Source organism: Callospermophilus lateralis, chromosome 6 (assembly GCF_048772815.1).
Source record: "Callospermophilus lateralis isolate mCalLat2 chromosome 6, mCalLat2.hap1, whole genome shotgun sequence".
NCBI lineage: Eukaryota > Metazoa > Chordata > Mammalia > Rodentia > Sciuridae > Callospermophilus > Callospermophilus lateralis.
Genome location: NC_135310.1, coordinates 123,113,149 through 123,125,275, shown reverse-complemented (window position 1 = coordinate 123,125,275; position 12,127 = coordinate 123,113,149). Strand labels below are relative to the sequence as shown.

The following is a 12,127-nucleotide window of genomic DNA, read 5'->3' as shown; positions in this document are numbered from 1 at the left end:
TGTCACCACCCATTATAATGTAATAAAATGACTACACTTCCCTCCTGCAGGGTTAGGAAAGTCTTTCACTAGTAGTCTTAGTACATAGTATATGACTATGTTTAAGATCAGTGACTGAATTGGCTGGAATAGTCAGGGGACCCTTCTTAGGGGAGGTGAGAATTATGGCAATTCCAGAGTTCAGGAAAGTTTGAAAGAATAGGTGTGGCACCTATCCAGCAGGGGCTAGGATCTGGAAATGAACCCAGACTGGCAGTCACCTGGGGAGGCAGCCTCTTTTGGCTCAGGTGGAACTTTTATGTAGTCCCCAGATTTCTGTTTGGCTTCCTCAACAGATTCCAAAAAAGTAAATAAACCACAATACAAGATGTTTATTTCTCAATTCTCAGCCCTTCCTCCCCAAATCAGTGTCCAACAACCAAAACCTGAAGATCTGGCACCTGGGCAGATCCCAGAAAACATAAGTCGAAGGGCCCAAGTCAGAGATCCAAGTTCAGAATTCAAAGCAGACCAACGTCAGATTTCACCTATGTCAGAAATCAAGGTTCATGTATATCCTCAGATCCCGCTCCCAGGCCTTGTCCTTCTCCTCTTGCTTTCTGTTCTCCCTCCAGCTAAGTGTGGCCACTCGAGGAGCTCTCTCTCTCCCAGACACAGCCCGGGTATCCCGAGCTGGGAAATGTGTGACTCGGGGCTGGGGTGCTGATCTGTAACCTAGACCTTCTTGGTCCCTCTTGAGGACAGTAGGTATGGGGTTGGCACGGCCTTCACCACGGGGTCCCAGCCCCATTCCTGGTTCCCAGCCTCCCCTCAGCAGCAGCTTGAAACCAGGGCTGGAGGTGGGCACCCCAAAGGGAAGGCTAGGGGGCTGGGAACCCCTGGACAGTGACAGCAGATGAGCAGTGGATGTGCAGTGGTTGGAGTCTTCAAAATGGGCATCACAGGTCTCGCAGTACTGAGAGGAGGGAGAAGGAGACCTACAGAAAAAGAAGAACAGAGGAATCAAAGGCGAAGAATTGAGGCCTTAGGGAGATGGCAGTGTGAGGCAGAATCCCTCCAGCTTTTCTGCTAAGGAACACATTGCCTTCCTTCCCACTTAGCATCATCACTTTGTTTTGCTTTGAATGATGGGATTAAAACCCAGGGCTTCAGGCATGCTAGGCAAGTGCTCCACCACTGAGCTATACCCAAGCCCCTCCCCACCTAGCAAGAGGGACCCAGATGGCAATATTGGGAAGAAAAGTTGGCAACCAAGCCTCACAAGATCTTGGGAAAGGGAATGATAATGACTATAGATATTATTTTTATAGTGCAGAATTCATGGCAAGTACTATTCTAGCATTTATATATTTAACTCAATGAATCCTAAAAACAATCCCATGAAAAAGGTGCTCTTTAACCCCCATTTCTCAGATGGGAAAACATATGTAGTCATTTTCTTCCAAATAAGTGGTGTTAGAATTTAAATCTAGGGAGTATATGTCCATAACCACTTGAGTATATTACTTTATCAACCTACCCTGGAGAATAGGGACACTCCTTAAGCTGTTCTAGGGCCTCTGGTGTGGGGTGGCCAGGAAAGGCAGAACATATTGAAAGAAGAGTATGGGATAAGGTTCCCCCTCACCGGTTCTCTGGGCTCCGTGTCTCTCCATGGCTCTCCCTGATCATGCGGGCCACCTTGGCAAAGCCTGCTTCTTCAGCCAGCTGAGCAGCATCCTTGCCACCCAGCTCACAGACCCCCACCCAGGCAGCCCCTCGGCCCAGGAGGTAGTGCACAGCAGCACTCTGGCCAGCTCGAGCAGCACACATCAGAGGTGTCCACCAGAAGGCATCTCGAGCGTTGATATTCCCTCCAGCTCCCCCTGCCTCACAGGGCTCCAACAGCCTTCGAAGTTCTGCCAGGTCCCCCTCTTGGGCAGCCTTCAATATCCACTGGGTCATTTTGTCCTCAGCTTCAAAGGATCTGCCTTGTCCATGTCTTCCTGATATTCCTACTGCCACTGCTTCTGCTGCAGCCTCCCTTGTCATTCTTCTTTTCTTCCTTTTTTTCTCCCTAACAGGATCAGGCCGAAATCTCTGGGGTTCAGATGTACTGTTCTCATCTGCAATCAGTGCCTCATAGAAAGCCCGTATTGCAGCCCCATCCAGGGTGGGCTCTGGCTTTTCAGGCTCTGACTGCTGTTGCCCATCCTTCCATAGGTCACTGGGGTCTGTGGCTGGGGTGAATGTGATGAGGGAAGGCCTGGACATGGCTTTTGGGAAAATGTAGACAAAAGAAGGATGAAACAAGCAACCTAACCCGATGGCCTCTGTAGTGACCAGTACCACCTCCAGGGATCTGCTGGGAGAAAGGGTGGCCTTGGATGAACAACACCCTACTGCCTCGAAACTTGACTCCACAACCTAAAGCCCTGCAAGGCTTAAGGGTCCTGGGTCACATGTAAAAACAGTGACCCCTAGAATAACAGACCCGGCCCCTTAGTAAAGATTACTAAAACTCCATGAGGGATTAGACGTGTGGATCTACATAGATGGCAGAGCTCTTGCAAATATAAAACCCTGGATTCAATGTGCAGCACTGAGAAGGGAAAAAAAAAAAATCTCTTAATACATACCACTAAGGAAACTCAAACCAGCCCTTTAATTCTTGCTCTATCCTATTTCGAGATCTCCTGTTTCCAAACAAAAACAGACGTGACATTTTTCTGCAGTATCTCCAGAAAATGGGAAAGGCTACTGCCTGCGTTGCTTTGTAGGTTCCGTACCGTAAAATGGCGCTATTCTAATCTAAAGAGTTGACAAACAGCCACACGGCAAGAAGACGCATGCGTGACGACACCAACAACAAAACACCCAAAAGGTGGTTTCCCGCGCTGGAACCTTTTCGAGTATACGCGTCAAGCATCGCGTGCCTAACTAGCGCGAGGACCCCGGCGAGGACCCCGGAGTTCTGTCGGTTGGGGTCCTACTTTTACATAACGCCCCCACAATGCCCTTCGCGGCCCTCGATGTGGCCCCCACCTACAAGTTCATTTCCTGGAGCTGGGAAACCATTGTCCGGTTTAAGAAAGGCCCTGAGGAGCCAGAAGGAAACCTGTGGAATTCCGAGAAGCTGTGAAATGAAATAACGTCACGTTGCCCCTCACCATTACTCTGACCAGGGTTCGAAGAACACACTTAAGAGCCCGCAGCAGAACGCTCCATTCAAGCCCTAAGAGGAAATGGAGAAGTCCAAAGGGACCAACAGCAGAATGGCTGGCGCCACCTCAGGTTAGCGCACTGGGCCGTCCCGGTTCTCACACCACTCACTCAGCTCAGCCTAAGCACACCCGATCCAAGTCCCTCTGAATGGAGCCGGTCACACCTCCCGGCCTTACGCCAAATCCCGGGTGAAACATGGGTCCGTCAGGGGATCTAGTGGCGGGTCCGACTCGGAGGAGGAACCTGACTGGCAATAGGGGCCCAGTGGATAGACCTAGAATGGAGTCCATCCGCAGAGTTGTAGCGCCGAGGGGAAAGGTGTGAGAGAGGCGGGGAGGGATCAGTCAGCTTGCCCCAGTCCCCGCCCCTTCCCGACCCCTCAGTCCAGTGAGCGCACGACTGTATTTCCCAGGCTCTCTGGCCCCGAACGCCGTACTTGGCTTCCGCTTCCGGTGGAGCCTCTCTGAGCCCCGCCCCCCAGACGTCTTTCTCGGGGGCCTCGCGACACCAGGGTCGTGCGCAGGTTCTCCTGGGATTCGTAGTTCGCCTCTACTCAAATCGGTAGTTTTTCTCCATACTGGGGACTCCATTTCCCGGCGTCCACCGAGCCGCCCGACCCTTGGCGCTTGCGCATTTCCCTCTTCCCCACCCTCTCCAGTTTCCACTCTCCCCCCCAACTCACCCCCCCAACTTAGCCTGCCGCGGTCGGGTCCGCGGCCTGAGCTGTAGCGGTAGCCGCCGTTCCTTAGAAGCCGTAATCCCCTCCCCCACCCCGGTCCCGTTCCCCGTCCAGAGGGTGAGTCTAAGGTCGTCGCCGTGCCTGTCCCCTGTCCCTGGGCGCGGCACATGGGGTCTTTGCGCCTTGATGTGGGGGCGAGGAAGGAAGTGACCCGGTCCATCACCAAAGGAAGGGAGGGAGAGTGAGCTGAGGGCCGGAGGTGTTATCTGGGTACTCCGGTGAAAGGGGCATGACGGCCGTTCTCAGTATGTGAGGAAAGGAGGGACCCGACCCTTGGGAAGGATAAACTTCAGAACCCTTGGGAAAGACGCGGAGGACATGCAGACACCTGCGGTGGTAGGGAGCCCAAGCCGAGGGCCCTGCTGAAACTGACACAAAGGGGAGAGGTCAGGGAGGGTCAGAGAGTGGATGGAGTAGGTGGATCAGTACCTGCGGTTTCTTACAAGTGTTGGGACTTAAGAGAATTTCCCCCTCACCAAAAAGTGGCAGAAGTGTAAGAGAGGCTGGAGAGGGTTGCTTCAGGGCCTGGGATCCTTTAAGAAAGGGTGGCCCCAAATCTTTCCGTGTTGGAGTGTGGGAGGAGGGAGGATACCAGAGGCAGACAGGAGAGTTTGGGCTTACTTATAACACCACCATATCCGCCCCCTTTTTTTTCCAGCCGACGTGAAGATGAGTAGCTCAGAGGAGGTGTCTTGGATTTCCTGGTTCTGTGGGCTCCGTGGCAATGAATTCTTCTGTGAAGTGAGTTCTCTTCAAACCCCTAATTGACAACTCCTCATGTCTTTCAGCTTCTGTACACTTAGATGTGTCTATGGGCACTCCTTCCCATCAAGGAAAGGTCTTACCAGTAGTTCTCTACTAACCAGTGAAGAAGAGGCGTGACTGGGGACCTGCCACCCTGCAGCAGTATAAATTTGGATTTGTCAATCTGTCTTATTACTAGGATGGTATACTGGTAGTGTCTACCTTTGGTAGTTAAGAAATTTGAAATGCTTCATGTTAAGATCTTTGTAATGGGCATGGCTGTGTGTTAATGTAAGGGATTCAAACAGCCTTTAGACACCAGGTTGTTCAGTGTCCATCATCATCACAAAGCCAGATGTACCAAAGTAGAAGACAAAACAGGTTCCTAGAGATGAGAGGCAGAAGAAGAAATAGTGATCTTGAAAGGAATATCTGTGTAAGGAGGAGGTTGCTATACCTGCTTATCCTTAGAAAAGCCTAAGCTTTTTGAGAGAGTGATGTAAACTGGCAGGAGATAACTCAAGTACTTCTGCCAAGTTGGGAGTGGGGAACAGATACAGTTTAGAGCCTCTTACCCAAGTCAAGCTGGGTATTCTTATAAAGGTTCTGTCTTCTGTGTTCTGTCAGGTGGATGAAGACTATATCCAGGACAAATTTAATCTTACTGGACTCAATGAGCAGGTGCCTCACTATCGACAAGCTCTAGACATGATCTTGGACCTGGAGCCTGGTGAGGCTTCTTCAGGGTTGTTGTGTGTATGCATGTGCATTCACACACACATATGTGCCTTCTTTTCTCTTCCAATCCCTATTATTTTCTTGAGATTTTAAATTTCCTTTTAGTTCTCTACTCTCCTAACCTCAAATCCCCTGCTTTATTTTGATCCCCTATCTGACTTGCCTCATTGTGCGATGGTTTTCTTGCTCTCTGAATTTATAACTCATCATTCCATAATGCCACTTTACTCATGAATATCATTTATGACCTCTTTCTCTTGCTTTGCACCTTTCAGTCTAGACTGACTTCTTTGTGTTTACGTGTTAAGAAGGGAGTAGGGAGGGAGAGAAGAGAGCAGGGGCTGAAGAAGTGTAGAGAGAAGGCAGAGCTTCTTTGAATTGGTGAAAAGGTCAAAGGACCAGTTTTCTGGTTTGGATGCCAGGTGATGAATGGGGTGGGGCTCATAGGTAGGCACTGGACAAGCTGAGTAGCTTATGATCCCTAAGGGTGGATGGATATCTAGGAAAGCTGAAAAACAAGTGGTTGCATCTGGCCGGCCCACATTGCAGATGAAGAGCTGGAAGACAACCCCAACCAGAGTGACCTGATTGAGCAGGCAGCTGAGATGCTGTATGGATTGATCCACGCCCGCTACATCCTCACCAACCGTGGCATCGCCCAGATGGTGAGGCCTCTCTGCTCCCACTTGACTCCTTCTGAAGCAATAAGGGAAATAATTCCTTCAGCAAGAAGTCACCATCGGGAATGGCTTCATCCCAGTCAAGGAATTTAGCTCAGGGCCAGGGCTTGGAGAATGAATCTTACTGGGGGTTGTGCTGAGGGGACTATTTTGAGGGAGGGAGATGAGAGCTTGGACAGGGAGTTGTTATAGATTGCCTCTTCTTTAGGGAACAAATAGCAGATGGCACTGATGTTCTGCAGCTTGCCCAACTGGAGGAAAGGCAGCAGAGGAGTCAGAGGGCCCATCTGGACCAGAGAAGGGGCTTCTGGTCAGAAGTGGGAGGTGGGAGGGGCAGAGTGATGTTGGTTGGGCTGAGGAAGGGCTTGCCTCTTCTCATCACACTTACCTGCCAACTCCCTTCCATTTTATTCACCTCAGTTGGAAAAGTACCAGCAGGGGGATTTTGGCTACTGTCCCCGTGTGTACTGTGAGAACCAGCCAATGCTTCCCATCGGTGAGTGTTGAAGAAGGGAGAGGAGGGCACTGTATGTCAGTCCTCCAAGACTGAGGCTCAGCAGGTTGGTGCCTGAGTCTTATGGGGAATTTGGGCAGAGTTGGGGGGTACCTGGCCTGCAGAGTCTGGCTGTCTCCCAGGCCTTTCAGACATCCCAGGCGAGGCCATGGTGAAGCTCTACTGTCCCAAGTGCATGGATGTGTACACACCCAAGTCATCGAGGCACCATCACACGGACGGCGCCTACTTCGGCACCGGTTTCCCTCACATGCTCTTCATGGTGCATCCAGAATACCGGCCCAAGCGACCTGCCAACCAGTTTGTGCCCAGGTGGGGAGCAGGGACAGAATCACCAAGGGTCAAAGGAAAGGCTGAGGATTTACTGAGAAAAGGGAGGTCACAGATAGCCCTTTCTTGAGGTCTGCTTTTCCAAAACCAGGCTTCTTCCTGCTGAATGATTGTAGAGCAGTTATTTGATTATCTGTGCCTCAGTTTCCTTGTCCATCAAACACGGATGCTAATAGCATGTGCCTAGTTGATAGTGCTTTCTTTTTCTGTTTTGGTTGTTTTATTTTTTTGTATGTTATACTGGGATTTGAACCCAGGACTTGGGACATGCTAGACAAGTATTCTACCACTAAAGTACATCTACAACTCTTTTAAATTTAATTTTGAAGTAAGATTTCTTTAAGGTGCCCAGGCTTTCCTCAGAAACTTATGTTCTCCTCCTCAGCGTCTTGGTAGCTGAGATTATAAAAGTGTGTCACGATACCAGGCTTGTTTTGTTTTCAGTCTTGCTCATGCTGGTCTCAAAATTCCTCAGTAGCTGGAACTGTAGGGAGCACCATCACACCTGGTCTGGAATTTAAGTTTTAATGATTTTTTTTTTTTTTTTTTTTTTTTTTTTTTTTTGGTACCAGGGATTGAACTCAGGGGCACTCAACCACTGAGCCACATCCCCAGCCCAATTTTGTATTTTGTTTAGAGACAGGGTCTCACTGAGTTGCTTAGCACCTCACCATTGCTGAGGCTGGCTTTGAATTCTCAATCCTCCTGTCTCAGCCTCCCAAGCCACTGGGATTACAGCTTTAATGGATGTTTAAGATACATTCCCAAATATTCATAAACACAGAAGCTTGGGAACAACTGTTCTCAAGCATTGAGCAGGCCCATGGAGGAGCTGGGGTAGGGAGGTGGGAATGCAGGCAGGGCCAAGATTGGGCTCACCCTGCTGCCTCTCTGACCTCTGCCCCGGCCAGGCTCTACGGTTTCAAGATCCATCCGATGGCTTACCAGCTGCAACTCCAAGCCGCCAGCAACTTCAAGAGCCCAGTCAAGACGATTCGCTGATTCCCCACCCCGTGTGTCCCTCACTCAGTCTTTGACACTTCCATTCCTTTGCTGCCACCCTTTCAAGAACCCTCTGGTTTTTAGTTTAAATTAAAGGAGTCATTATTGTGGTGGGAATATGAAATAAAGTGGAAGAAAAGGCCATGAGTTAGTCTGCTGGTCCTTGTGGTTGGGAAAGGGATGGTGGTGGTGTGTTGGACCCAAGGGGCCATGGCTCAGCCCACCCTCCCAGGTTGTAAACCAGCACACATCTGTGCTGCATGGATTTGGTTTTATATTTTTATTGTAGAGCAGAGTGGGGAAATAAAATGTCAAAAGGAAAAGAAAAGAAACAATCAGGTTTTAAGGACAAGAATAATATTTTTGTTTTCTTTGAGCACCATGGGTATTTGTTTATAAGGGGCTTAACCAGCAATATTATTTTTTTAGTTTTGGTTTTAAGGGAATGTAGTCCTAAAATAAACAGAACTGTAAGGGGTGGAGAAGAGGGAAGAGATCCTGTGGTAATCCATGTTCCCCGTCTGGGGTATGTGAGACATGCTCCTCAGAAGGATGGGGATTCTTAGGCCTGGGCAATGTCCCAGCACAATGGGTACTAACCCTATTGTATGGGAAAGACTACAGATAGTGCCAGAGACTGACACTAATCAATCTATGGGCCCTTGAGAGAAGGGGGACGTGTAGGATAAAGATAGACAACTGAACAAAGATCTGTGTGGTAACCAGGTATTACCCTGTCTGGGCCACTGCTCCCACTCTTGGGAACCAGACTTTATGGTTTAGGACATGCTGTCCCTCCTGCCAAGTTAATAATTTCCTCCCCCAGCCAGAATCCTGCCCCAGGCAGGAATATAGCTCCACACTCACAGCAAACTCCTCAGACTGCCTGTCAAAACCATCCTGCTGTTCAGGATCAAACTCTTTCCTAGGGTTTTAGGCATCCTTCAGGAACCACCCCTCTCTCCCGAATTCAATAATGAAGGCCTATATGCTTGTAGATGTGCTTATCATGGTGGCCTTCACAGTGGGAAAGGGTAAGTGAGGCCCAGGGGCAGGGAAAAAGGGGAAAATCGTCTAGAAAAGGGGTAGAACTGGGGCTCTGAATGCTTGCCATCCTAGCCTCTGCTCCCATCCTTCCTTCTTTGGTATCCCCAGGTCCTGTCCCCCAGGTCCGGACCTGCCACTTGTGCCTCTTAGAAGATCCTTCTGTAGGATGCATTTCGGGCTCCGAGAAGTGCACTATCAGCAGCTTATCCCCATGCATGGTGATCACCATCTATATTAGTGAGTAAAGTCCGAGGAAGGGGCTGCTGGTGGGACAGCTATGGCTTGGTTTCTTCCTACAGAGCATCTTGGAAGGAGGGGCAGGGGTTCTTGTGGCCTCATCTGAAGGTGGCCAGAATAGAAATCAGGTCTGGGTGAGGTTTGGGAATCAATGGCAGGGGAACCAAGTTTGGGGACTGTGTGAAGCTATTATTGGAGATTATGGCTGTCCCATCTCCTTTAGATAACAAGGTTCGCTTCATCATCCGAGGCTGTGGACAGTACAATTCTTACCGCTGCCAAGAAAAACACAGCACCTACTTGCCAGGGTACTGGTATGAGGCCCAGTGCTGCCAGTATGATTACTGCAACGCCTGGTTCAGCCCCCAACTCCAGAGCTCCCTGCCTGAGTCCAGCAAAAGACCCATAATCCGGCCCCTGTCCAACCCCCAGATCCACCAGTTCTACCAGGCCCTGAACCTCTCATTGCCCCTGCCTAGCTTTGATGCTGGGAAGGAGCCTAAAGGCCAGGAGACCCTGTTCACTCTGCCCCTGGAGCTGGGCTTGTCCATTGCTGACCTGCGCCGCATGTACTTGTTCCTCAACAGTTCAAGAGTTCTGGTTCTTCCCCAGGCTGGACCCTGACATCTTTCCCTTTCAAAATTCCACTCTGTTCCAGAGCCTTTCCTCAACACCTCCAGCATCTTGCAGTACCCTCTGAGAATATCACATTCTCTGACCCCTGTGATCTCTTGGGCCTCCCTCCTTTGGACCTCCAGTGTCTATATGGTTTTCATTTAATTTCCTCCCAGGAACCCTGGTGCTGCTCTTTTTTCCTCCTAATAAAGAATCTCAAATGTGAATTCTGCCCAGTCTGACCTGAAAAAGGCACAGAGGTTCCCATCATCTGAGTGTTTCACCATCTTCCCCTCTTCTCAGTCTGGTCACCTGCCATATCTACTCAGATCTGGCACTATATCTCCTTTCTTTTGCCTGTCTCTAAGAGTTGGTGCCAGACTGAACTAGCAGAAGAAAGGACTAAGGGTAGACTGCTGTGAAGATTTCCTGACATAGCAATCTGATGTTTCTGCCTCATTGCCTCTTCCATCTCCTCTTCTGTCCTACTTTCCTGCTGCCTGTGTCCTTTCTTTTCACAATATTTGTCCTCCTCGGCCCCATTTCACCTCACTGAGTACTGATACCCATGTTCATTAGTGCCTGGTGAAAGGAAAGAGAGGGTCTGTCCTACTCTGCTCTACATCCCCCATTTCCCTCCACAATAAACAGACTGAGCTACTAAATCTGTGTCATGTTGTTTGTGATGTCAGGTTTAGTTGTAGGCAGGTGTAAATAGGATAAAGAAAGTTAATAAGTTTGGCATTCAAACAGGATTGCAGAGTCCCACCCACTCTATGTGGCCTTTGTGGTCTCTTGGCCCTCCCCCAAAGGGCCCACATCCTTCCCTACCCGCTGCTCAAAGATCAAAGCATGAGGATCCTGACTCTCCTCAATCTTAACATATTCTGCAAATCTAGGAAAAAACTTCAAGCCAGGAAGATTCAGGATCTACATCTCAGAATCACTTGATGCTAAGGGACCTGGACTCCTTCCTGTACTTAGTTTTCAAGTGTATTAATACCCAAGATCCCCTGTATGGGGATTCAAATGGAGGGGGGATGTGCAGAGTGTGTACTGGTGGGAATGCAGTAGTTGGATCTTTAATATTTTGTTTCTGAAAAATTGCAAGCATACAGAAAGCAACAGTGGATACTCAAAAGTCAGCCTTCACATATTCAACAAACACCGGTCACTGCCCTGAGCCAGATTTGTTAAGCACCAGGAGTCCCACAAAAGTATAGTCAGGGGCTGGGAATATAGCTCAGTTGGTAGAGTGCTTGCTTGCATGCACAAGGCCCTGGGTTCAATCCCCAGCACGACCAAAAAAAAAAAAAAGTATAGCCAGGTATCTGCCTTTCCTAAACTTGGGGGTTATGAAAACTTTCTGAAAGCAGTACAGCTTTGTGGCTGGGAAGCCTAATCTGAGCTCCTCTGCCACTTGGGTAAGTCAGTCTCTCCCAGTCTCATTTTGGTTACCTGTCAAGGAAGAATGCCTTTTTATGCCTCATGGTTGAAGGACACGTAAATATGCACACATACAAATTGTATATATAAGTGCTTTATAAACCAGGTACCTTGTTGTATACCTAATCCCAGAAATTTGGGAAGCTAAGTCAGGAGGACTGCAAGTTTGAGGCCAGCCTCAGCAAATTAACAAGACAGCAGTTTGGTAAGGGTCAACTCCCAGTGCTAAAGAGCGAAAAAAAAATTTTATTTTTGAAGTACATAATGCACTTTAGAGACAAATGCACATACAATTTTTGATCTTACTTTTTTTTTGAAGGGTGGGTACCAGGATTAAATTCAGAGGAACTCGACCACTAAGCCACATCCCCAGCCCTATTTTGTATTTTATTTAGAGATGGGGTCTCTCTGAGTTGCTTAGCGCCTTGCTAAATTGCTGAGGCTGGCTTTGAACTTGCAATCACTTGGCTCAGCTTCCAAAACTGCTGGGATTACAGGCATGCACCACCACACCTGGCTTGATCTTACTTTTTTAAACCTTTCTGGCAAAGCATACAGAAGCTTGTGCACAACGTAAGATGGGTTTTTGTCACCTATGCATCTGTATAACCATCTGTCAAGTCAGCTTTAAGACCTTTACCAGACCCAATACTGCCTTTATGTCCCTTCCCAAGCACTACTAACCCTCAGAGGTAGCCTTAAAGCAGCTTGGGTAAGTTTTGTCTCTCTGCTTGATGGAAATGGCACTACATACTCTTTCCTATTCAGCATATTGCAGATCAGCAAATCTACCTGTTGATGGTCTGTACTGGGGCAAAGACACCAACATTA

At 48.9% G+C, this 12,127-nt stretch overlaps 3 protein-coding genes across 3 annotated transcripts; 2 read left to right on the top strand and 1 right to left on the bottom strand.

The window, feature by feature from the left end:
- Window positions 1-351: 351 nt before the first annotated feature.
- Window positions 352-3,612, bottom strand: Gpank1 (G-patch domain and ankyrin repeats 1). Its single transcript, XM_076858926.1, has 3 exons — window positions 3,479-3,612; window positions 1,628-2,255; window positions 352-977 (listed from the first exon to the last, which is right to left on the bottom strand). The coding sequence occupies exons 1-3, from the start codon at window positions 3,492-3,494 to the stop codon at window positions 533-535; spliced, it is 1,089 nt and encodes a 362-aa protein (XP_076715041.1). The 5' UTR covers window positions 3,495-3,612; the 3' UTR covers window positions 352-532.
- A 267-nt stretch (window positions 3,613-3,879) lies between these two features.
- Csnk2b (casein kinase 2 beta) lies at window positions 3,880-8,095 on the top strand. The gene is made up of 7 exons (XM_076858927.1): window positions 3,880-4,000; window positions 4,602-4,684; window positions 5,315-5,417; window positions 5,975-6,090; window positions 6,526-6,601; window positions 6,742-6,931; window positions 7,861-8,095. The coding sequence occupies exons 2-7, from the start codon at window positions 4,613-4,615 to the stop codon at window positions 7,949-7,951; spliced, it is 648 nt and encodes a 215-aa protein (XP_076715042.1). The 5' UTR covers window positions 3,880-4,000; window positions 4,602-4,612; the 3' UTR covers window positions 7,952-8,095.
- A 67-nt stretch (window positions 8,096-8,162) lies between these two features.
- Ly6g5b (lymphocyte antigen 6 family member G5B) lies at window positions 8,163-10,475 on the top strand. The gene is made up of 3 exons (XM_076858928.1): window positions 8,163-8,985; window positions 9,107-9,235; window positions 9,459-10,475. The coding sequence occupies exons 1-3, from the start codon at window positions 8,928-8,930 to the stop codon at window positions 9,857-9,859; spliced, it is 588 nt and encodes a 195-aa protein (XP_076715043.1). The 5' UTR covers window positions 8,163-8,927; the 3' UTR covers window positions 9,860-10,475.
- Window positions 10,476-12,127: the final 1,652 nt, after the last annotated feature.

Coding starts and splice junctions, on each gene's coding strand:
- Gpank1 (XM_076858926.1), bottom strand. Junction 978..1,627: donor ACACGGAGCCCAGAGAACCG/GTGAGGGGGAAC, acceptor CTTTTTCTGTAG/GTCTCCTTCTCCCTCCTCTC.
- Csnk2b (XM_076858927.1), top strand. CDS start 4,613: ATGAGTAGCTCAGAGGAGGTGTCTTGGATTTCCTGGTTCTGTGGGCTC. Junction 5,418..5,974: donor GATCTTGGACCTGGAGCCTG/GTGAGGCTTCTT, acceptor CCCACATTGCAG/ATGAAGAGCTGGAAGACAAC. Junction 6,091..6,525: donor ACCGTGGCATCGCCCAGATG/GTGAGGCCTCTC, acceptor TATTCACCTCAG/TTGGAAAAGTACCAGCAGGG.
- Ly6g5b (XM_076858928.1), top strand. CDS start 8,928: ATGAAGGCCTATATGCTTGTAGATGTGCTTATCATGGTGGCCTTCACA. Junction 8,986..9,106: donor GGCCTTCACAGTGGGAAAGG/GTAAGTGAGGCC, acceptor TGGTATCCCCAG/GTCCTGTCCCCCAGGTCCGG. Junction 9,236..9,458: donor GGTGATCACCATCTATATTA/GTGAGTAAAGTC, acceptor CATCTCCTTTAG/ATAACAAGGTTCGCTTCATC.